General features: G+C 45.5%; 1 protein-coding gene across 2 annotated transcripts in view; it reads right to left on the bottom strand.

Annotated features, from left to right (window-relative positions):
• The window catches only part of LOC146830123 (dynein regulatory complex protein 1-like), a 236,881-nt gene that overhangs the window by 187,973 nt on the left and 24,286 nt on the right, over positions 1-24,622 (bottom strand). For both annotated transcript variants that reach the window (XM_085604350.1, XM_085604351.1), the window contains exons 2-5: positions 6,824-6,911; positions 2,581-2,693; positions 1,677-1,860; positions 970-1,107 (exon numbers count right to left, since the gene is read on the bottom strand). In XM_085604350.1, the coding sequence (XP_085460476.1) occupies positions 970-1,107; positions 1,677-1,860; positions 2,581-2,693; positions 6,824-6,911 (523 nt within the window). The remainder of the gene's footprint in view (positions 1-969; positions 1,108-1,676; positions 1,861-2,580; positions 2,694-6,823; positions 6,912-24,622) is intronic.

The raw sequence follows: 24,622 nt of genomic DNA, 5'->3' as shown, positions 1-24,622 counted from the left end.
GATAAAGCAGATGAAATTAGGATCTTAGTTTTGGTAGGGTTTTTCCATGGGTTCTTGATGGCCATCCATTCATTCCTCGATCACAGCGAGGGGCTTCGTTAACGGTGTAGACTTTTGAGAGACTCTTGCACACTAAAGATAAGCAAAGTTGGAAAAGGGTGGAATGGCTATAAAGTTTATATCATGTTTGTAAAGTTTATACAGTATAACACTTTCTATGTCAATGAATGTGAAATTGAAAAATAAACAAATTAAAAGAAAAAAAAAGATAAGCAAAGTATGATTAGCATACATGTAAAAATGTAGCCCTGCTTGGAGGAGAAATTGGGCAAGGGACTACGGGTATATGCGTGACAGAGAAAGGTTTGACACTTGTGCGACCTCAAAGTCAATGTCAGATACCCCTAAAGAGTACAGCGGAAGAGTGATTATTTGTGACTTCCCTGAAATGAAAGATTTTGGCCCCTTGACGGCCATTTTGGTGATACCCACTACTGCTGGGGGCTTAAGCAGGTTGTTGTGGTCAACGGTATCAAATGCAGTCTGCAAGTCCAAGAGGACTAGCACGCCAGTTTCTCCTTCATCTGTTGGCATCATTGCGTGCCAACAGCGATATGAGCTTGACCGGAACAGAAACACACTTGTTGGCCATCCATTATGTTAGATTCTGAAAATTTCTGAAGCTAATGGCTAATGCATGGTCAATTTTCCAAGAAGTTTGGCCACGTAAAGTAACGGTCTGTTGACTCTCAGTGTGAGTTTCTGTAGCAGAAGTCACACCACGGTTTAAATACTTTCCTGATATGTTAGGTCAATAGCCACCCCAATTTTTAACTTCCTCTATAGTTGACATTTTAAGCATTTCAACTTAGTACTTCAGAAGGAAAACTTTAGAATTTGTATATTGAGAAAAGTAATATATTAGAAGTAATGCGTGAAAACTCTAAATCCTTCCTGCACCAAGAGTACCTCGGTCTGCAGAAGCTCCTCCCGGTAGGTCTTGGTCAGGTTCCGTATCTGTTCTTCCATGCGCTCTATCAGCAGGTCGATGTCTTCTGCTTGCTTCTTCAGGTCCTTCACGTACTGGTCGTCCTTGCTCTTCAGCTCCTTTGAAGGAAGAAATGGCGGGATTCGCGTTACGTGACAGCACAGAGGTTCACGAAAGGCTTCTTGTCTCCAATCCACAAACTGATTTCAGAAACGTTTTGGAAAAGTTGTTCACTTATGATACATATAGTCACCTTCCACACATGTTATCGTATTTTGACATAATTGTTTCACACACATTAGTACAAACATTGCTATTTCAAATGTATTCATCATGTAAAACGCTTTGACAATGGCTACCTGGAAGTCTGGAGTCCGCACAGTTGTCCAAAAAGTTGCTGAGAAAGGAATTTACATGCCTAGAACATACAAAAGTGCACCCCCTATCACATAGAATGTCACATGCTGGTTGAGGACATGACCCAAAGACTTCCTTCTCTAGACCTATGGGCACAGGTATGAGGTAAGCATTGCTTATTTCTAATGTATGCTAAACAGACTTACAAGTGCACTAGATTGCGCTCCGCTGGGTATGTAATGAATAGAGCAGGCTCTGAGGGATCCATACTATCTTGTAGCAGCATCAAGGGCTGCTCCCGTCACCAGAACACCAGGGTTTTGCACCTTACCTGCTGCAGTTCACCAATAAGCTTGTTTTTCTCCTCGATAAGCCGGGCACATTGCTGCTGTTGCATGTTGAGTACTTCCCAAATATCTTGAGGGATCTCTCTGTTCTTGGCAGAAACCCATTTGTTGGTGATGTCCTCAAATGTCTCCAAACTCACCTTGGCCTCATGTTCCAGTTTATCGAGTCTAAAATCAAATGATAATCCGCGTGAAGCCAGAGCCGTTCGTTACGTGCAAACACCGTTCCCCCGTCCTGGTAGACACACATGCATTTGACTATTTCCTATCATAAGTTATCATTTTTGGTGCACTTTACCGTAACATTCAGTCCTTTCACACCTTTTTACATTTTGTTTACAGGAGCCATTGAATGGATGGGCAGTGAGCACCATGTCGTCAGGACATTTTGGATAGTTCAAGCACTTGGGCAAGCAACATTTTCTTCTCCTGTATTAGATCTTTCCCAGATGTGCATGCTTTAAAATACTTGCTATATCAGCCTCGGACTAGCCAGAATTCCACTGATGGAATTCCTTTGCAGGTTGGGTGCAGGCAGTGAGGCAGGTCTGAGTCAATAGACAAGTCTGTGGAGTGCTGGGTGCAGGACTGGAGAACACTCAGAGCAGATGGAGAGCGGGAGAGGATCTCCTGTCAGTCATGAGTGCCTTCAGATGTCTACAGCCATTGAAAGCTCAGGAAGTCTTCCTCGGGCAGTCTGGTCACTGTCCCTAGCATCATGAGCAGAAGGTGTAGCGATCAGCCACCTCTTATAGAGTGGGGAATATGAGCCGCTGACCTGAGGTCTAGGGCTCGTTGGTTGAAGAGCCCTGACTTTCCCTGTAAGTGTAAAGGAAGAGCTGGTCTTCAGAAAGCCCTCGAGATGCTGAGTCCTAATGCACATCTTACCGCTGCCGCTTCAGCTCCTCTTCTTCCGCTCTCCGATGGTCCTCCCTCCCATCTGCAGCTACCTGGATGTTGGTCACTAACTGGACGCCATCACTGACCAGTTTTCTCAATCTCTAGGGTCAGAATATCAAGAGATAACAAAAGAAAATTTAACATCCCAGATGGATTCATAGGTCTGAGCCCTGATGTAATAATCGTTCTGACGTAAACGGGAAAGAGCCTAATGTACAGCAATGCATACATAAATATCTTTAGAGCTTCATCTCAGCTTCACACCGTTCACTTCAGGAGAATGATATACAGAGAGAGAGTGAGGAGGAAGATGGAAAGGGAGAGAGGGAGAGAAAGAGAAAGAGAAGAGGGGGGGGAGGAGACAAAAATAGGAAGTCAGACAGATTAAAAAACCTGGAATGAGAGGGCATGAGTGGATACCTCCAGGACTCTAAAGTAAAGGTCCTATCAGCCAAGCGTGTGCACACTCTTCATTTAGAATCATGAGAAACCTTGCTCATGTGACCTCTACAAGACAAGGAAGAAGCTGTACTTGCGAGTGAGGAGAGGAGTAAGCCTCCTGACTAAGAGGAGTATAGAGGACCAAAGCTCTGCATTGAGGCACTTAGTTACCAAGGAGGCAGAGGATCTTTGCAGCCCAGCAGCCAGAGTCCCAATTAAACAAGCATTGCCAGTGGTGGAGGAGTTCAGGACAATATCTCTGGCGAGACTGTATCAACCCCAACTTCCACAGTACCCCAGGGACACACATCTACCCACCCCCAGCCTCAGAAAAACACACAAGCTTTTCCTCTTTACCCAAGGTCTTGGGGTGTGTTCTATTTATTTGTCCCAAGCCACCCTCATTCTGGAATAGTTTGAACCATCTTTCTAGCATTTACGGGATGGAAACGTGCATGATTCAAAACGCTAAGAAGCTCAGACCCCGACTGAGAGCCTTCCTTTTGACTGCAAGTCCTCTTTGCCATTCGTATCCTCAAGTAACCAACCATTTAAGGACCAGCAGCTGAAACAGGTCGTTTCACCAACACCGTACCATCTGGGAAGAGTCTTGTGCAGCTCTTTGTGCCAGCTGTGCCAAGGTAATCCGATTTGTTCTTGGCCACTGCCACAATGTATTGCCCGGAGGACAGACAGTAACTGGTAGATCTCCACCTCACCCTTGGAAACCAATAGAAAACCAGGAGTTTGGAGAAGAACTATGCGTGGAGTGTCCTGCATTCCTATGTCTACTCTGTTACCAAGGTGTGAAAATCGTGAGGTTGTCTTGATTGAAATTCACAACAAATCCTGGCCAAACGTTCTCAAAGGCAACAACTTCACTAGTGAGCACTCTCCCCACTCCAGACTGCACTTCCACTAAGGCTTTTAGTTGGATGTACAACGCTCTTCCAAATGATGCTTCTAGCGGCGGCTCATCACATACAGTCTAACAAAACCATGTCTTGGTCTACATTAGTGCCCCAAAGCCAAGGAGAGCAGAGTTAAGTAACTTTCAGCACAAGCAGATTGGTCTGTGACATCCATCTCCACAACAAATGATATCTATACATTGCCCATCAGCTTTCTCTACAGTAAGTGACTGCACTGGATTCCTGCCAAAGCGTATCTTAACAAGAAGTCAGACACATAGACCTCATTCACCAACGTCCATCTCCAGAGGAAGTGACATCAATGATTTTTCAGTATCCATGTTGACTGGAAGGGATCACTTCCTGCTTCCCCACTATTTCATAACAACTCCACAGGGCATACCTGCAAAGGTCAGGCACTCACAAAGGCATTACTTATTTGAACCTGTTAGAGCCAGGAAGTATCTGGTTCAAAAGCCTGCTCCCCTGCAGCCTTCAAGGCAAGATCTCATCCTGTGCCTCATCCAGCACCCAATGCTACACCCCCACATGTACATTCAGACCACAAAGCCTCCTCACAACCACAGACCCAACCTCATACACACCCCACTGACCTCCACATACCTTCATACTACCAAATATGTGCACCATCCATCCAATGCGCATCATTGCATGCTCTGCAGTACTCCATGATCCAGACATCGCATTCCTCATCACCTACCGAAATATCTGAATCACAGAAACATGGCTCAACCCCACAAATCCTAGACATCCATGTTCCCACAAGCTTTCAGAACGAAGCCTCACTGTCATCCTGTAGGCAAACAAGCAATGAGTAATTCTATAAAGCTCCTCACTTGACACGTCACACTCTCGGCAACTCAGTAAAAGTCCTTCCACCTCATCTACAGACTCCTGGACAGATCAAAGACTTCATAGAAAAACTCTTGGACATCCTTATCACCTCACCATTCAGCACACCACTCCACCATCCTCACCAACGTCAAGCTCCCAAACTAAAGCATTTAAAGAAGAGTCATCCACCGCAACTTTATCACCACACTTAGCATGTCACTCATTCAACACACTGCAAAGGGCACATCCTTGACCTTGTCTTCCCGACATCACCATCCATCCAATGCAAACCACTTACACCCCTCAAATGGACCAACCATATTACTATTCTCAGCATCTAACCAACTCATCAAGGCCAACTCAAAAGAGAACAACAAACATTTAGATCTTGAAAGGCTTCTCCATCGACACCCTAAAGATCGAACTCATCTCTCGCCTTTCCATCTCCACGTCTGATGTTAAAATCTAAAAGGTTTCAATATATTTCTGGAAAATTATGTGAATGCCAATGCTTCAACTAAAACAAGCAAGTGCAAGCCAAGCCCTTCTGCGCCCTGTTATGCCAAGACCAAACACTCTGAATCACAAACAAAATGAAAGATAAGCAGAACGTATGGTGACCAAATGCTACTGGAGCCCCCCGCATAACATGCAGAGACCTCAACACGACACCAAAGCCAATGACTATGTCAGAACCATCAAGGAATTTTCCAACAGAGCAGAAGGCTTTTGAAGACAGTCAAGCAGCGCATCAGCTCCCTGACTCACCCTCCGATCCCACGCTCCAAGGACAACTACAGTGCTATCAGCAACTTCTTCAACGACAAAATACAGACGATCCCTCAACACATCGACATCAAGCCTGCTTCTCCTCTGACAACCACACCTCACACACAAAAGTGTAGTGAGCTCGTCAGATTCCAGAGAAGATTTCTTCACCAAGGGGAATATCTGCCCTGAGGTGAGGGTGCCTGAAAGGTTCCTCGGTTCAGGGAGGCGTTTACATTTTTTAAGAGTGGTGTCCTCTCCTTTGGGGAATTCCACTATGGCTGGAGGTAGAAGGATGAAGGTTGGGGGTGCCAAACAATTCAGAGAGGCACTACAAGAGAAAGGGAAGGGGAGTGATTCAAAGACAGGTGCAACATAAACTCTGAAACTCTCCAATGAAAGATTAGGGAAGAGAGAAGTGACACCTTCACTGGCCGCCTCGTTCTCGGAAATACAAGACAAGAGAGTCAACTGCAGAAAGATGAACACAAAAACCGCACCACACACAGTTCCTCGGGGAGAAATGGTGATAAAAACCAGCTGAGGAGTTGCTTCAGATTTGTCTGGGTTCAATCAATAGCGGCACGGGACACATTTAATACTGGTTACTAATGAAATGAGGAAGCCGACCTACATGAACTAACAATAGGAGAGGTTTTAACGGGTTTACATGTACGTAACTGCCCAAAACAGGCATATTATACACATGCATGCATCCACAAGGTGATATGTCAGGGCAACAATACGTTTCGACATCTCATAACTGAGCTGGGACCCCACATACAGTACCTCTGGCTCAGGGCCCTTAGCAAATCCGACCAAGTGTTGAAACAATAACTTTGAAACTGCCCTGCGACATTTCATTACCTTACATTGACAAATATTCACTTTCATCCATGACGTCAATGTCCATTCTTTAGATATCGCATGATCAATGCGGTCTAATTACACTGTCAAATTGCAGGCAAATGAGTTTGTGTGTGAAAATTATTGAAACGTTCAGCATTTATGAGAAACTGTTTTGTGATCACTCAAAGAGGCGTGTTCCAAATGCAAACAAGCTGTAGGAACGCCTCACACAACATTTTTCATCTTAAATTGTCAGTAAAATGTAAGCAAGCTTCACATTTGATGAGAGATTTACAGATTGTACCTGACCACTTGGACATTCCTACAGCTTTCATAAACCTGTGGAGGCTCTCCTACGATGAACTACACATGCCCGCGATGAACTAGTCATACAGCCTTGTCCTCACCAGTCTGCTGTCCTCTATCTGCTGATGAGTCCGCGTGAGGTCTTCCTTCTCATCTTTCCTTGCATTCGGATCTTCTCCAAGCGCTATCCTGGGGGTTGGGAGGGAAGGGTGATAGATATAGTTTCTTATCACACAATCATTACTACAGATTCAACATTTATTCCTACACAAGTGGAAAAGGCGTGCAGCGATTCTGTATGCAGAGCAAATCTGCTTTTCATCCTTTGAAATATAAAGCTTCTTGTGAAGGCCACCACAAACATCTGTATTCAATTATTTCTAAAAACCCATATATTTCACCTCACTGTTTCACAATGCCTTACCACTGTGTTGTTCCTTAGTCTTTGAAGTACACCTGCCATCTTAAGAGCATTAAATACAGTTAGTGTCTCCTTACTGTTAGCTAAGTGCGACAAGACGAATCGTAAGTCTGAGCATTGATGAACATCAAGCTTGCGAAAACCGGCCATCATCTTTAGCCTCATCCAAGACATGCGTTCAATTTGAGAGACTAGGGTGGCGCTCCAGACTTTATACAACTAGGAGGCATTAATGGTAAAAGAGAAATTCAACCATCATTAATCAGACCTCTTTCTGCATTCGTTCTGTGAGCTCATGCACAAGGTTTGCGTTTTCCACCTTAAGAAATTTAGTAGAAAAACAACTACAGTTGGATTCAAAGTTGGGTGAGAATGGAAAAGTTACATGTTTTCACCTATATTACATCCAGATAGATTTAACAACTTGCCATCCGTTTCGCCACACTTTTGGTGTACACGGAAATACTGAGAATGACCTGCTTTGATATACTGTTAGTGACTTTATAATGATACCGGCTCATTGTATGTTGCCATTCGAGGACGATTATGGATGTCTGACATTGTTAAAGTATATTATCCTACACTGGTTGTCACAATGTCATATTATGTTATGTGTTATATGTCTTTATATACTGCATTACGATGACTGGCTCACTTCTCTGTAAGATTAATAAAAACTAATTAAAAAAAAAAAAAGAATGGAAAAGTTACAAGGTTGGGAGGTGGAATTAACCCCACAGCTTAGGGTTCTCTTAAAGTACAGATTCCATAAACGGAATGACTTCTCTCGCAGGGAAAGTAAAGCCAACATGCTCCTCTGGAGAACACTCCATTGAGCACTTCCTTTGTAAATCAGAATAGTTCCCATGAACTCTAAACAGATTCTCGGAGTGCATGGTGGTGGAATGCCTTTACTTTTTATTATCTTAGAGTTAAAATGGAAATGTGCAGCACTGGGTCATAGTGCAGGGGAGCCCCCCTCTCCTGGGGATGGCCCCTATGAACCAGCGCTGCGAGGCCCAGCAGAGAAAGAAAGACAAAGGCACCCTCCCCTGGGTCTCACAAAGCTGGGTCCTGGCTGCCAGGCCCAAAGGAAGGGTGGCTCTCTCCCAGGCCTCACAGCTGCAAGGCCCAGAGGAGAGAAACCCCATCCCCCTGTCCTCTCAACTGTGACCTATCACTTCCCTAGGCCTCGGAGCTATGACCAAACATTGTGAGGCCCAACTGAGTGAAAATGCCCCTCCTCCATGGACCTCGCAGCATTAAGTTGTGGCAACAAGGCCAGGGGGATATGGTCCCCTCCTCTGAGCCTTCAAGTGCTGAGCCATGGCTGGGGCCGCCCCTCCCGCTAAGCCTGACAGCACTTGCCTATAGCTGTGATGCCCTGGGAAAGGGGCTCTCTTCCCCTGGGCCACACAGCATTAGCCCATAGCTGTGAGGCTCAGGGTGGTGGAGGGTTCCTTCCCCTGGGCTTTACAGCGTAGATCAAGGCTGTGAGGATCAGGGTGGTGGAGGGTTCCTTCCACTGGGCTTTACAGCGTAGATCATAGCTGTGAGGCTCAGGGTGGTGGAGGGTTCCTTCCCCTGGGCTTTACAGCGTAGATCATAGCTGTGAGGCTCAGGGTGGTGGAGGGTTCCTTCCCCTGGGCTTTACAGCGTAGATCATGGCTGCGAGGCTCAGGGTGGTGGAGGGTTCCTTCCCCTGGGCTTTACGACGTAGATCATGGCTGCAAGGCTCAGGGTGGTGGAGGGTTCCTTACCCTGGGCTTTACAGCGTAGATCAAGGCTGTGAGGATCAGGGTGGTGGAGGGTTCCTTCCACTGGGCTTTACAACGTAGATCATGGCTGTGAGGCTCAGGGTGGTGGAGGGTTCCTTCCCCTGGGCTTTACGACGTAGATCATGGCTGCGAGGCTCAGGGTGGTGGAGGGTTCCTTCCCCTGGGCTTTACAGCGTAGATCATGGCTGCGAGGCTGAGGGTGGTGGAGGGTTCCTTCCACTGGGCTTTACAGCGTAGATCATGGCTGTGAGGCTCAGGGTGGTGGAGGGTTCCTTCCACTGGGCTTTACAGCGTAGATCATAGCTGTGAGGCTCAGGGTGGTGGAGGGTTCCTTCCCCTGGGCTTTACAGCGTAGATCATGGCTGCGAGGCTCAGGGTGGTGGAGGGTTCCTTCCCCTGGGCTTTACAGCATAGATCATGGCTGCGAGGCTCAGGGTGGTGGAGGGTTCCTTCCCCTGGGCTTTACAGCGTAGATCATGGCTGCGAGGCTCAGGGTGGTGGAGGGTTCCTTCCCCTTGGCTTTACAGCGTAGAACATGGCTGCGAGGCTCAGGGTGGTGGAGGGTTCCTTCCCCTGGGCTTTACAGCGTAGATCATGGCTGCGAGGCTCAGGGTGGTGGAGGGTTCCTTCCCCTGGGCTTTACAGCGTAGATCATGGCTGCGAGGCTCAGGGTGGTTGAGGGTTCCTTCCCCTGGGCTTTACAGCATAGATCATGGCTGCGAGGCTCAGGGTGGTGGAGGGTTCCTTCCCCTGGGCTTTACAGCGTAGATCATGGCTGCGAGGCTCAGGGTGGTGGAGGGTTCTTCCCCTGGGCTTTACAGCGTAGATCATGGCTGCGAGGCTCAGGGTGGTGGAGGGTTCCTTCCCCTGGGCTTTACAGCGTAGATCATGGCTGCGAGGCTCAGGGTGGTGGAGGGTTCCTTCCCCTGGGCTTTACAGCGTAGATCATGGCTGTGAGGCCCAGGGTGGTGGAGGGTTCCTTCCCCTGGGCCACACAGCATTAGCCCATAGCTGTGAGGCTCAGGGTGGTGGAGGGTTCCTTCCCCTGGGCTTTACAGCGTAGATCATACCTGTGAAGCCCAGGGTAGGAAGCACCCTTTCCCTGGGCTTTACAGCGTAGATCATGGCTGTGAGGCTCAGGGTGGTAGAGGGTTCCTTCCCCTGGGCTTTACAGCGTAGATCATACCTGTGAGGCCCAGGGTAGGAAGCACCCTTTCCCTGGGCTTTACAGCGTAGATCATGGCTGTGATGCTCAGGGTGGTGGAGGGTTCCTTCCCCTGGGCTTTACAGCGTAGATCATAGCTGTGAGGCTCAGGGTGGTGGAGGGTTCCTTCCACTGGGCTTTACAGCGTAGATCATAGCTGTGAGACTCAGGGTGGTGGAGGGTTCCTTCCACTGGGCTTTACACCATAGATCATGGCTGTGAGGCTCAGGGTGGTGGAGGGTTCCTTCCACTGGGCTTTACAGCGTAGATCATAGCTGTGAGGCTCAGGGTGGTGGAGGGTTCCTTCCCCTGGGCTTTACAGCGTAGATCATGGCTGTGAGGCTCAGGGTGGTGGAGGGTTCCTTCCCCTGGGCTTTACAGCGTAGATCATGGCTGCGAGGCTCAGGGTGGTGGAGGGTTCCTTCCCCTGGGCTTTACAGCGTAGATCATGGCTGCGAGGCTCAGGGTGGTGGAGAGTCCCTTCCCATGGGCCACACAGCATTAGCCCATAGCTGTGAGGCTCAGGGTGGTGGAGGGTTCCTTCCCCTGGGCTTTACAGCATAGATCATGGCTGCAAGGCTCAGGGTGGTGGAGGGTTCCTTCCCCTGGGCTTTACAGCGTAGATCATAGCTGTGAGGCCCAGGGTGGTGGAGGGTTCCTTCCCCTGGGCCACACAGCATTAGCCCATAGCTGTGAGGCTCAGGGTGGTGGAGGGTTCCTTCACCTGGGCTTTACAGCGTAGATCATGGCTGTGAGGCCCAGGGTGGTGGAGGGTTCCTTCCCCTGGGCTTTACAGCGTAGATCATAGCTGTGAGGCTCAGGGTGGTGGAGGGTTCCTTCCCCTGGGCTTTACAGCGTAGATCATGGCTGCGAGGCTCAGGGTGGTGGAGGGTTCCTTCCCCTGGGCTTTACAGCGTAGATCATGGCTGTGAGGCCCAGGGTAGGAAGCACCCTTCCCCTGTGCCTCCCAGAGTTGGCTCTGGCCTCAGAGCACTGGGTCAGAGCTGCAAGTCACAGGGGAGCAGCACCCCTTCCATTGAGCCTTGCAAAGCTGGGTCATGGCTAGGAGGCCCAAGGCTGGCACTAGGCCCCACAGAGTTGGTTCATAGCTGTGGGAGCCAGAAAGGGGGAGGGGGGTCCTCTCGGTCCCACAGCACCAGATCATGAGTCATAGCCGTGAGTCGCCTTTGGCCAGGCCTTGATGCTCCATATAAATACCACATAACATGCTAGTCTGGAAAAACCCTTAACATTAGAGGAAGTACATAACGTTTGGAAAAACATGGAGCAACCTTTCACACGGAGTGAGACTAATATAATATATATACACTTAATAGAGCTTTACAATATATGTACTCATTTTATTAGGGTTATTATTTATTTATTATTCATGCTTTTATTGTTTTACTGATAAGCACACCAGGACAGCTGCTTCTTGCAAAGTGGTTTCAGCAATGTCAGAGGATTGATAGTCAACTGATGGCATTTCCTGCGGTGTCACATCGTATGCAAATCAGTGGTGCCCTTTCTGCAGGGGACCCTCAAATCCCAGAAGGTCTATCACCATTGTAATCGCTTACACACACTTGGAGCATTAGAGGCTAGCTAATATGTTTAGGGAGGTGATAGTCGCTGCTCAGTAGCAGGCCTGCACTAGAAAATAGAAATATACATCAAATAGATTTTTGGGTTAGGTATCTATGGCCACGCCTTCACCTCGAAGCCAGCCCGACAGGTGTATGCCTAGGCCACGGCTCCCACTCACCTGGACCGGTCCTGCGACCAGTCTAAGGCCCTCCTGGACCTGGCCTTGCTCCGAATGCCCCACGTCCTCGCGCTCTTCCTCCTCATCCCTCTTCCTCTAGCTCTCTCTCACCCTCTCATGCCTCTTCTTCAGGCTCCCAGCCTCTCTCTCTGCCTCTCTCGCCATTACGCTTTTACCTTCTCTTTCTGCCTTTTCTTATCGTTTTTCTGCCTCTCTGTTTGCCTTTTTGTCTCACAGCCTTTTTTGCTTTTCCCCTCTCTCTTCTGCCATGTGAGCCTCTTTTAACGTTGCCGTGTTGTCTGTTTGTGCCTTTGCCTCGTTTTCTCCGGCTTTTTTATTGCCATTTTGTGCCTCTGCCACTTTTTCTGCCTCCTTATTGCGACTTTCTGCATCTCTGCCTTTTCTGTGCTTTTTCTACCCTCCTCCCCCCGCTCCTTACCTGTTTCACCCGCATCTTACTAATGATTCTCCCACCCTCCGCTTCCTGCCCCTCCCAAGCCCAGCCCCCCAAGCTCCTCCCTTCCCAGGACCTATTTAATAGAAGCGGCTGCGCAACCGCACACAGCGCTGACCTTGTGATCCAACCTCAACTGTGACAAAGCGTCACACATCAATAAGACAACCCAAACAGCGACTAAAAAAAGTGAATGTGTAGTAATGAGGCTATCGCCTCGGTATCCAAAAACTCACCACTGTCAGATGGAATCTGACAGATGAAAACAAGACACACGGATGAACCGCACAGCAGGCGCCTCCCTGCGGCACCAAAGGCAAGGCTGCATGCGCCCGAACCGAACCGCGCCCTTCGTCGCGGACCCTGGTCCGTCTGAACTCCACTGCTACACTCCTCCGACCTGCTACTGCTGGGGCAGGGTTTTCTGTCAAAACCCGAACATCAGCATATGTCATAATTAAAATTACTAATAAATAATTACTGGATATTAATTTTGTTGAAGGTTCTGACTAATCAACCTTACTAATGAAAGAATTACACGTGGGGATGCATTTGTGTTGCTTAATTAATATGTGAACTAAGTTGGTGAGCAAATTAATAAAATAAGTGTTGCTAAAGTGCTATTTGTTTCGTGTTTGCGCTTTAAAATAACGTGCTTTAATGCTTCTTTATATCGCAGATGGCTAGATAATTACATACACATAAGGGTATTAGTGGGAATTAACACTGTATAATCATTACGATGTAGTAACGTTGTTTTGTGTTTCTTTTAATTAAGATTGTCCATTCTGGCCTAGTCAAAGATGGCCGATATTTACAGCCTGCATTTGAGTAGCTGAAATACGAAGAGAGGCCTCGCTGAATATGGATGAAATCCTGACTTCGGCCTCTGTCTGTATTAAAAGTTTCCGTGAGGACAGCAGCTCCGGGCTTGTTGCCAGTTGTCACCAGATATCCTTGGAAGAGTAAAAGGCCACAATGAACTTTGATAAACTTGCGATGGCTTCACTATGATTCCGAGGAAGAGTATTCATGGATGTTACATTTTTTAGTTTGAGCTTCCTTCTTCCGTGTTTTTATTTTTGAGATTTTCGAGAGCGGAGGTTTTCCTAATGTTGCGAGTCAACATCCTTTCCTGCTCGCTCTGCTCAACGGCTCAACGGATGTTTAGAGTTTGTTTGTAACTTTTAATATGTTAGTTTTCCTATAAATATTGTTAGACTAGAGAGGGTCTTAGGCCACTTCTTCCCGAACCTATGCTCGAGAGGATCGACGCTGATTGAGAGGACGGCGACTCGGGAGACTTTACTGAGAGACCTGTCCTGACCTAAATGACATTTAGCTAGAATAGGTAACTATGAGAAAATGATTTTGCTATTGATTGACTTTCATTTGAACTAATTTAGATAAAATAACCTTTTGTTTGAATCACAGTGTCGGGTGGTTATTTCTTTGTCATTTATTGAATTTTCGAATATGTTCTTATTGTTTAAATCATGACTCAAGACATAACAGTTAGGTCGCATTGACCTCAGTTTAGATGCAGATTGATTTAGGAGTTCTCTCGTATATCCAGTGTGGATAGAGTAATAGAATGAATATTAGTGTGATGGGCCCTAGCGTATGATGAGTGTATGTGCGTGTGACTGTGGAATTACTCTGTCCGTGGAAGTAGGGAGAATTTATAAGCTCCGATCTGCAGCAGTTTCCTGGTAGCAGTATGATGGTTTTGATTATTGTCTTGATCTGATAGATTGCTTGTACATAGGCTTTTGGATTTATTGATTTATTGATTGATGTTGATTCATGTACTAATATTATATGTTGAAGTCGTCGTATTGAGTTCTATGTAGTGTGTACGGCTTCTGGAACGTGGGGAGCTGGTGACGGTTCCGTAGTAGGGCAGAGGGAAGTGAGTGCTGCTCTCGGGAAAGACGGGATTGTTGGCCCTGTATGTATGCAGGGAAAAGCGTGTGACAATTGAAGTTGCGCGTCGCATTGTCTGGGTTCGGAATCAGTGACATCGTCGTGTGTTACTACTAGAGACATATTTTCTGTATAAGAGGAGTGTGTATGGTAGCGAGGGTTATCTGTGAGACTCTGGTCTTAAGTCCCAGGGATCCGTAAGGTTTGCCGTTAAAGCTTATCGCTGGAGAAGTAATAGGTATTCTCTGAGCTTGTTTGAAGGACTGGGCAGAGGCAAGCGCTGCTTGGTTAACGTGTGTTATAATTCTGTAGTGGGACAGACTGTTCGCTGTTCTCGGGAAAGGCAGGATTCTGTGTGGATGTGCTACATTTTCTGGTGTGAAAGTGCGTGAATGTATGAGCATTTAGTCAATTGTGAGACTCTTTGGAGCATTCCTGGAGGAAACAGTTATTGGATGCATGTTAGAAGGGCAGAGTAGAGGGATGTGCTACTGTGTCAACGAGAGTAATAATTCCGTGGTGGAGCAGAGGTAAGCGCTGTTCTAGAGAGAAGCGGGATTCTTGTGAGGAAGAATTTTCTTTACTATTCTGTGGTTAGCGAAGCAGACAATGGAGATGTTTATATGTTGTAACTAATAGATTTTGTGGAATCTGAAACAGAGTCTACTGAGAAGACTTTGTAAAGGAGGGGTAGACGAGTGACAGAAGACAGAGTAGAAGCGACTGCAGCGACTACTGACGTCAGACAGACCGCGCTGTGATTGGGCAGTGGATTGGAACAGTGCTCGCGCTGTTATTGGTGCGTTGGTGTGAGCCGCGCAGGGATTGGAAGGAGTACAGGGTGACGTAGACGCTTCAGGATTGGTGCATTGGTGTGAGTCGCGCTGTTATTGGACAAAAGATCATACAGTTGCGGAAAGGACTAGAGGGTTGTAGTAAACGCGAAAATGTATTATCAAACGGAGGAAAAGAAAAAGAAATCCTTGTTCGGTAAAATTAAAAGGTGGTTCGACAAGGATAAGGACATAATAACTAGAGAGGGCGAATTGCTACCTCCGACAAGAACTCCTGCATCCTTCATGGTTGCGAAATATGGGTATCATACCTGTATTTGGTTAGACAATTGGGCTAAGTACACTAAAGAGGATGGTGTTTTAGCGTTCCCGGAACATGGTTCATTTAATCTGGCCGTGTTGAGAAAGTTACGGGAAAAGATGATGTGTCTAGAGCCTAGACCAAGGCCGACACAGTTTGAGGCATTGGTGGAATGGGAAGATGAGGTGCATGAGCGAGAAAAGCAGAGGAGCGGAGGCAATTATAGTTATATTTTTGGGAGGAAATATGATCGTGAAACTCATCATGATCGAATGAGAAGATGGCGAGATGCTAGTATGTCAGAGGGATTATATCCTATGAGAACTGTTGAAGAAGCAGAAGGGAGGAAAGGTGCAGAAAAGGTACCTAATACAGAATTGAGGAGGTATGGGGCTAATGATTATGAGGATGAAGTCTTGGATGACATGATTTACAAGAGACCACCTCCATATAGACCAGAACCAGAAGTGAGAACACCAGTTGCTACTCCAATAAGAGATACTTTGCAGATCATTAAAACAGAAGTTGTGACACCTGATTTGAAAAGTGATAGCTCTTTCACGGAAAGAGAGAGAGAGAGAGAGCGAGAGAGAGAGAGTGCAATTGGGGATGAGAAAACAAGAGAGTTAGCAAGAACAACATCTGAGTTGACAGAAAAGATCAGGGAATTAACAAAGAATCTAGAAGCTGTTACAGTGCCTGTAACCATAGGTCCGGTTATGCCTATTTTTGATAAACAAAGAATGGGTGAAAATGGTTTGACAGTTCCATATCTAGGAAATGGTTTGGTTAATTCTTCGGGAGAGTCAGGAATAAGGATGGAAGAAAATAATTTGAGACACTGGTCTCTGCTGTTTGTCACTGCCGGGATTGCCTGAACTCCTACCTCAGCTTCTTGATTTTCTACCGCGACTCGCGGCCCCCGCTGCGCGGGGGCCGCTCGAGGGACCGGGACTCCGTTGTTTACTGCCTGGAACATTGTTGGTGCCCTGACTCCACGCTGTTGGCCCCGCTGCGTTGTGCTTTACTCTGGTGAGGGGACGTCGCTGGATGCTCGTTTTGCGGTGAGCGCCCGGCGTAATCGGGACTGCGAGGACCAGGGTGCTGCGCGTGAAGCTGAACAGCCGCACCTGGTCCTCTTCCCGACTCCTCCCCCAACACCGTTTCCCTTTCCCTTATAAACATTTCCTTGCCCTCACGCGCTAGCGGGACGCGCGCGGGTCTCAGCACGGGGCTAAGACCGGGCAAAGAGCGGGCCGTTTGAGGCCGTTCGAGACTGGAGACACTGGGCTGGGCCACCCCCCCTTGAAATTCGACCTTATCATTGAGAGAGATAATTATATTTGAAATTGCAGAAAGAAAGAATGCCCAGGGCCAAGGGCACCGCTGTTAATACCACCCTGGCTGGAACTCTGGACAATTTTATCGTAAGAGCAGCCAACCTTTTAGAACGTGAAATTGACTTAACAGAGCGTCGTCTCTCGTTGGACCCGCTTACTGCTAAACGTTCTTCCTTGGGGACCATTGCTTCAGCTGTCTCACCTGCGCCTATTAATACAAATCTTATTACAAATAATGGTACGATTAGTGAGGGGGGCAGTATTGATTTAACTATGGCTTCAAGTTTGGAAAGGAAAAGGGCTAACTTTGTTAGAAACACCAACAGATCTGACATCATCCCGTCCGATGCTGTGACTACCCAATCTGATGGTGTTTCTACCCGAGCTCAATCACATGTCAGTTCCGATGTCATTTCCCCCTTTTCTGCCTTAACTCCAGGGGACAAACCAAAACAAAAGGCTGCCCTGCGTGGTAAAAAGGGGAATAAATCAACATCGAACAAATCCAAAACTGATAAACTCCCATCCAATCAAACTCTGGGGACTGATGAACAATCTTTGCTTGAAGCAACCCCAAATAAATCCACGCAAATAGATGAGGGTTTTCTCCTAAAAATAAGGGAAGTTTTGGAACATTCAACCAGACCGCTTCTAGATAGGCTTACCAAGATAGAAGAGCGCCTTAAAAAATTAGAACAAACCGCTCTAACAAATCTTGAACTTAATCAACTAATGAAGATAGATCTACTCAGAGAGCATTGTAAACCTCTCGTACCAGCTAATATTGCAAGTAATCCTAAAGAGAAAACTTCTCCTCTCTTGACTAACCCTCACTTGGCCCGGCCATTAGGTACATCTCGGAGAAATGGTGAGGACGCTGCTTGCATTGAAAACTCTACTAGCATTAGTGCCACCAAAGACCCATTTATAGGAGAAATGCCTCAGCAGAAATCCCCAGATGTCAATATAATAGTAACAAATGACACGGCACAGAATACAAATGCGAAAGTTAATAGTAGGGCCTTGCCCAACGAAAATGCACATAATTTACCTACTCTAGATCTTCCACCAGAATCCGCACCATATGCTATTGTATTGACGGGTGTACCTTGTATTGGAGCAAACATTACTGAGTCATATTATGAGCTAAAGAACAAAACAATGCACTGGCTCAATAACAACCGACCACTCCCTCCTGGTACCCACGCCAAGATCTTGTTTGTGCGGAGAGTTAGTTGGGTGGGTAGAAGAAACAAAGATATACCAGGGGACTGTATCGTGATCAATTTCAGTAACACCCAGGCTGTAAAATACGTCCAACAGACACGACCCTCTTTACATTTCACTAGCATTACTCCACTACCACTTGCTTATTTCTACCCTTCCCAAGCTAATAATAACTTGTGGGTTCAGGTAGGGCGAGGTAAAACTAACAGTAATTCTGTAAGAGGTGGGATGGTTACAACTGACCAGGGTTGGCTGGAGTCTTTTTCATGTGCAAATAGGTACAGTTGCCTAGATGCGGTTGATTGACTACCCCCAAAAAATCCTCCCGCCTCAGAACCTGCAGGGAAGGTTGTAAATGAGGACGCGTCAATATTGTTCGATCAACAGCCAGCACAATTGATAGCCTCCCCTTGGGACAACCCTGAAACTACTTTCATTAACTTCACGATGGTAGAGACCCCAAACTATCCCTTAAGTCTAAACAGAGGTCCACTTGACAACGTTGTTTCCCGTGAAACTACTATTCCTCCTTCTCTGCAAGAGGCTGACACATGTTCTGCCCTCACCTTTTTGTCTTGGAACATTGCAGGTCTGTCCTCCAGATTAGGAGAAACGAATTGTATTACTTTTTTGAAAACGTTTTCGTTTATCTGCCTCCAGGAATGCTGGACAGTTGATCCTATTCACATAACGGGTTACCGTACCTATCATACTCCTGCAATATACACCACTAGAGGGAGAAACAAAGGGGGTTTATGCACCTATGTTTCCAACTGTCTAAAAGACATAAATATCTCCTTTTCACCAGTTTCTGCTTTTTACCAAATTTTGAATTTACCGCTTGGGGGAAAATTACATATAGATCTGATAAATTTTTACAATAATATACCGAAAGATTTATGGGCCCCAACACTTAAGGAACTAATTGAATCCTTAAAAAATATGGACGATAAGGATTCTTCTGACACTTGTGTCATTTGGATTGGCGATTTCAATCACACTTTATGTTCATTTAGTGAGCAAAACATGTGTGACTTTGGGGAGAGGGAGGGCGCTCCCTCTGCACATTTTTCTCATACTCCTTTGGGAAAATATTTAAATGACATACTCTTCTCTCTGGACCTGGGCTTTGCTAATGAACTCTGCTCCCCACTAGTCCCATTTAGCCCCACTTTTATAGGTAGAGGCTGTAAATCCGTCATTGACTTCCTGCTTATATCCAAACGCTATTCCCACTATATTTGCTCGTTTGAATTATGCGAGGTAGCAATGAGTGATCATCTACCCCTTAGTTTGTCCCTCGCCGTTCCGAAGGGCAAAAGTAACATTGATTCCACGGTTCAGAATCTATACAACTATAGATTACGGCTTGCCAGGAAGAATGGTTACACCTTAAAATGGGACAAAGTAGAACCAGTGGCCTTCCTTGGCACTTTAATCCGCTCCAGGGAAGTGGAATTTAATACCTGTCTAACTGAGAGCGTCGATTCCTTAAAAGTGACCGATGCTTTCCTTAGTATTACTGAGCAAATTGGGAATTTACTTACAAAACCTCTGCATCTTGGGGCTAAGAAAAGTCAGAGGTGGTTTGATAGAGAGTGTAGCAGGACTCACGCCCACCTAATGACCCAACTAAAGCGAGATCCCAGAGAAATGGTGGAAGTAAGATCGGCCAGATCCGCCTATCAACAGGCAGTCAAAAAAAGAAAGAATCAAATTAAACAGGATGCCTGGCTTAACCTTTGAGAAGCCTGCCTATCTAAAAATAATACTGCTTTTTGGAAAGCAGTGAATGCTCCTTTTTTTACTAATAATGAATCAGATTTTATCGAAATAGCCATCACTGAAGAGTCCTGGGTGACTTATTTTCGGGAGCTTTATCAAGAAGACCCTCAGGTAGCTATAGAAGGGGGGCAAAATTTAAGTTCACAGGACAGATTGCATTACCCAATTAACGTTGCCTTTTCCATCGAAGAAGTCTTGACAGCCATTGACAAGAGCCCAGCGGGAAAGGCTCCGGGCCCGGACGGAATACCCGTGGATATTTACAAGGCTAACAATAAGTTATGGGCTCCTCTTTTAACTAACGTTCTTAACAGCTTCACTAAAGTGGGTTTTCCGCGGACTTGGCAGGAAGCCATCGTGGTGCCCATTTTCAAGAAAGGAGATCGTAATACACCGAAGTGCTATAGACCGATCTCCTTACTTGACTCACTCATGAAGATCGCGGGGAGAGTTATACTCAACAAACTGCAAACATGGGCCGACGAAAGAGGTATTCTCTCCCAGTTCCAATATGGTTTTAGGGAAGGTTTGGGAACTATTGAGCAAGGATTGAACCTAGCTCTGTTAGTAGCCAAATATGTCGAGGCAAAAAACGAGAACTTATTCCTCACCTTTGTGGATTTAAGCTCGGCTTTTAACTGCATTAATCACAACAAACTTTGGCTAACAATGCAGGACATGGGAGTGGACCCAAACCTTCTAATTTTTATCAGAGAACTATATCGAGATGCGGGTGCTAGGGTGCGTTTTGGAGATAAGGGGGAGTGCACTTCCAAATTCCCTATAGGAAAGGGTGTGAGACAAGGCTGTATTTTAGCTCCTTTTTTGTTTAACTTATATATTAATTCAGTTGCATCTCACCTCCTGGAAGATAAGCAGGATTATCCAAAAATTGGCAACTCCCACATCCCCATCCTCTTATATGCAGACGATGCTGTAATTATGGCCCGGACTCAAATCGGTCTTCAAAGATCGATTAGCAAATTCTCAGAGTACATGGGCAATAGGGGTCTAAAGATCAATATCAGCAAAACTTTTAATATGTGCTGCACAAAAAAGAAGAACCTTCACTACAATTCCTTTTTATCCGACACAAAACTTACGACTGTTAATACTTTTTCCTTTCTGGGTATTAATTTTGACAAAAAGGGCACTTGGTCAGCAGCAAGGGAATCAAGAAAACTAGCTTTTTCACGAGCTATAGGGGCCGTCAAACATTTCTCTAACAAGGTAGGGGGCCGCCCTGTATCAGTGCTGTTAGACATTTATAGAGCTAAATGTGTATCTACCGCACTGTACGGTGCAGGAATTTGGGGTACAGGAAACGCCTCGAGTATCCAGATCTGTCAAAATGTTTTCCTTCGTCTCCTATTGGCAGTCCCTGGGTCCACCTCCTCTTATGTCTGCCATCAAGAGCTGGGCGTACCTTATATCTCAGACCTCATCAACTTAGAGCCCATTTTGCTGTGGCATAAAGTATGGTCGGGAATTGAGACAGGTTTGAATAGGGACATAATCAGGGACTGTCTCGGCTTAGATGGGTCCCCAAAAATTTCCTGGTTTAAATATCTTAAATGCTTTTTTGCTGAGATGGGCCACTCGGAATTCTTTGATTCTCCAGACACCATGGCAGATCTGTCAAGAAAAAAACTCAAGAAACTCTGTCTGGACTTTCTGTCAGAGAAACGCTGGTTGCTGGAGAAATGTAAGAGCTCTGTTATGGCTAACCATTTACTTATTCAAAATCAAGGCATACAGCCATACTTGAATCTTGTCCCTAGCTGCTATTCCCGAATGCTTTTAACCCGATTTAGGGTTGATGCCTTTTTTAGACTAGTGACTTTTCCTGTGATGAATTGCTGGTCAAAGGACCTTATTCCCTGCCCTTGTGACGAGGTTTCTGTTCAATCGTCTTTGCATTGTATCCTTTTGTGCAAATATTACTCAGAACCAAGGAAAAGGTTGCTCCGACCCGTTTTAAATAAACTAGGGTTGAGGCAATGTAGAGTGGCGTTGGTCAAACTGCAAATGTTGGATGATGAATTTCTCATTTTTTCTGTTTCAACGTTTCTCAAAACCATCATAAGATTTAGGATCTCCATGAATTAGGATATTTTTTAATTGGTATAAATTTGTACTGTTTCTTTTTAAAAATGAACTATTATATATGTATGCTTTTATGGTTTTGCTTTTAAAATCGAATAAAGCTGTTTTGAATTGAATTGAATTGAATTTGAGACAGCTGAGACATGACACATGTGGTGGAGGGTCAGATGTACAGCCTAATTCAGGATTGAATACTGGTTGTTTGGAAAGATCAATTTTGGAACCACAGAGGATGGCAGAACGAGTGACTACAGTGAAAAGATCTACAGAAATAACAGCTGAGGATTTGAATGATTGGTTGAAAGTTCTCCAAAAGAAAGATAAAGATTCACAGGCAGTGGATGTAGCCAGGTTGCGCATAGAACTGGAGGAACTCATAGCAGGGACAATTCCTACAGAGATGTTGAAAAATCATCATGATGGAGAGTTGTTATTTATGTGCAAGAGTATCACCTGGAGGGCTAAGAGTACACATGACAGGTTAAGAGGAATAGCGAGTGAAATGGGAGTTGATATGGATAAGGTGAAAGCTTTGCAGAAGCCTTACAGGGTGGATTTCTCCGACAAAGACATTGAGAATCTAAATGATATTGGCAGAACAGGGCAGATTAAGGAGATGATTTCCTTATTGCGAAAATGGGGTGATGTGGAAAAATGGAAAGATAGGTGGTACAAGAAAAGGGAAGATTCAGTGGACAGGACTTACTCAGCATTTCCCATGAGAGAAAAGGAAAAAACAGTGGATGCTTATCCTATGAGAGAGATTCATGGAGGAGGATATGTACATGTCCCATGAACTAGACAGGATATTTTGTCATTTACGAATGATTTTCCTCGATTGAGAGAGAAGCCCGTCGAGTGGTATAGGCAGGTAGACAGGTTTGTGAAATTGTCAAAAATACTGTGGATTGACCTGAATAGTCTGTTTGATATAATTGTTCCAGCAGACTTGTGGGCAGAGTGCAAAATAGTTGTAGATTGGCCTGCTAAGGAGTATCCAAGAGATCAGAAAACAGGAGCACCAGACCCGGAGGTCATGAAGAAGTACGAGCAGGTTATAGTGTTTCTGAAGAATAAGGTACCACCTAAAGAAACAGACTGGGTTAAGATAGATCGGACACATCAGGAAGCAAAAGAACCAGTTCATGCTTTTTATGAAAGGCTGATACTGGCTTTTAAACAGTTTAGTGGGGATGAACACCTGGGTGATAAGGATTTGAGTCATTTTGTATACAGATTTGTATATGGCTTGAGACCTGAAATCAGTGAAAGGATTCGAGAGCACACAGTTGATTGGCAGAGTAAAAAGATTGATGAAATCTTGAGAAATGCAAAGTACTTCAGTGATGAGATTGAGGCAAAACAAAGAAAGCTGAAAGAGAAAGCAATGTGGGCACAGGTGAAAGTTGCTGAAAGACAAGAAGCACAGATGGTGGAACAAGCAAATAATCCAGGAAATAGGCCCAGATATGGTGCAGGAAAAGGAAAGGGGAATTTAGAAGAGGCCAAAAAGAAGTTCCCATGTCACAACTGTGGACAATTGGGGCATTGAAGATCCGAGTGTACCAATCCACCATTAGTGAGTAATGAGAATAAATCATTGAATCAACAGGTGCAGAACGAGGGGTGTAATCATCAGCAGCAACAGCAGAAGGTTGTCAGACAGCAGAGTCAAGAGCCAAAACCGCCCTTGCCGCAGAATAGAGGGTCCCAGAAATATAACCAGGACTCAGGATTCTACAATGATGAGCAGGTAAACAAACCGAGACGTACTAACCCGGTACAGCAGTACTGGTTAAAGAATGAGGGGAGTGAGTCTGAAGGGGACTACTGACGGTGCCGAAGAGAGGAGGAAGAGTGCATACTTGGTGCAACTCTAGAAATAGACCAGGCAGGACCATTTGTAGATGGGAAAATAAATGGGGAAAGTGTTACTTTTTTAGTAGACACAGGAGCGACGAGATCAACTGTCAGGTCAGCAGATATAAGAAATCTTCCTCTCTCGGGCGAAGCAATCCAAGTGGTTGGTGTAACTAATACACAGATTAAGTCTCGTTTTACTGAACCAGTAAGGGTAAGAATAGGGAAATTTTCAGATATGCACAGATTTGTAGTCTGTGACACTAGTCCAGTGAACTTGTTAGGTAGGGACTTATTGTGTAAAATGAATTGCACAATTTTTTGTACTCCGGATGGAATAGCTTTTGAGACACCAGATGAGGATGTCTTGTACAGGATGACTCTAGATAATAGAGAAAGTGAGATTGTTTGGACATATGCTGTATTTAATCCAGATGACTTGCCACAAGAGTTGAGGAATACAGTAAAAGCAGCAGTTTGGGATTTTACTGGAGAAGATGTGGGATTGATGAATAATGTAGATCCAGTCAAGATTTCAGTGAAAGAGGGAATTACTTATCCTAATATCCCACAGTACAGATTGACACCAGAGATAATTGAGGGAATAACCCCTATAATTGACAAGATGATTCAACAGGGTGTTTTGAGAGAGTTACTGAGTAGCCCATGTAATTCACCGATAATGGGGCTGAAGAAACCTAATGGGAAGTTCAGGATTGTACAGGATTTGAGAAAAGTTAACCAAATTGTGGTGGCATGTTGTCCTATTGTGCCAAATCCGTCAGTGATTTTGTATCAGATTCCACATGATGCTGAGTGGTACACAGTGATTGATTTGTGTCATGCTTTCTTTTCAATTCCATTGCATCATGACAGCCAGCCGATTTTTGCATTTCGGTTTGGACAGCGTATTTTGGCATGGTGCCGTATCCCACAGGG

Source organism: Triturus cristatus, chromosome 5_1 (assembly GCF_964204655.1).
Source record: "Triturus cristatus chromosome 5_1, aTriCri1.1, whole genome shotgun sequence".
NCBI classification, from domain to species: Eukaryota; Metazoa; Chordata; class Amphibia; order Caudata; family Salamandridae; genus Triturus; species Triturus cristatus.
The sequence above is the reverse complement of the archived record's forward strand: the minus strand, read 5'-3'. Positions and strand labels throughout refer to the sequence as shown.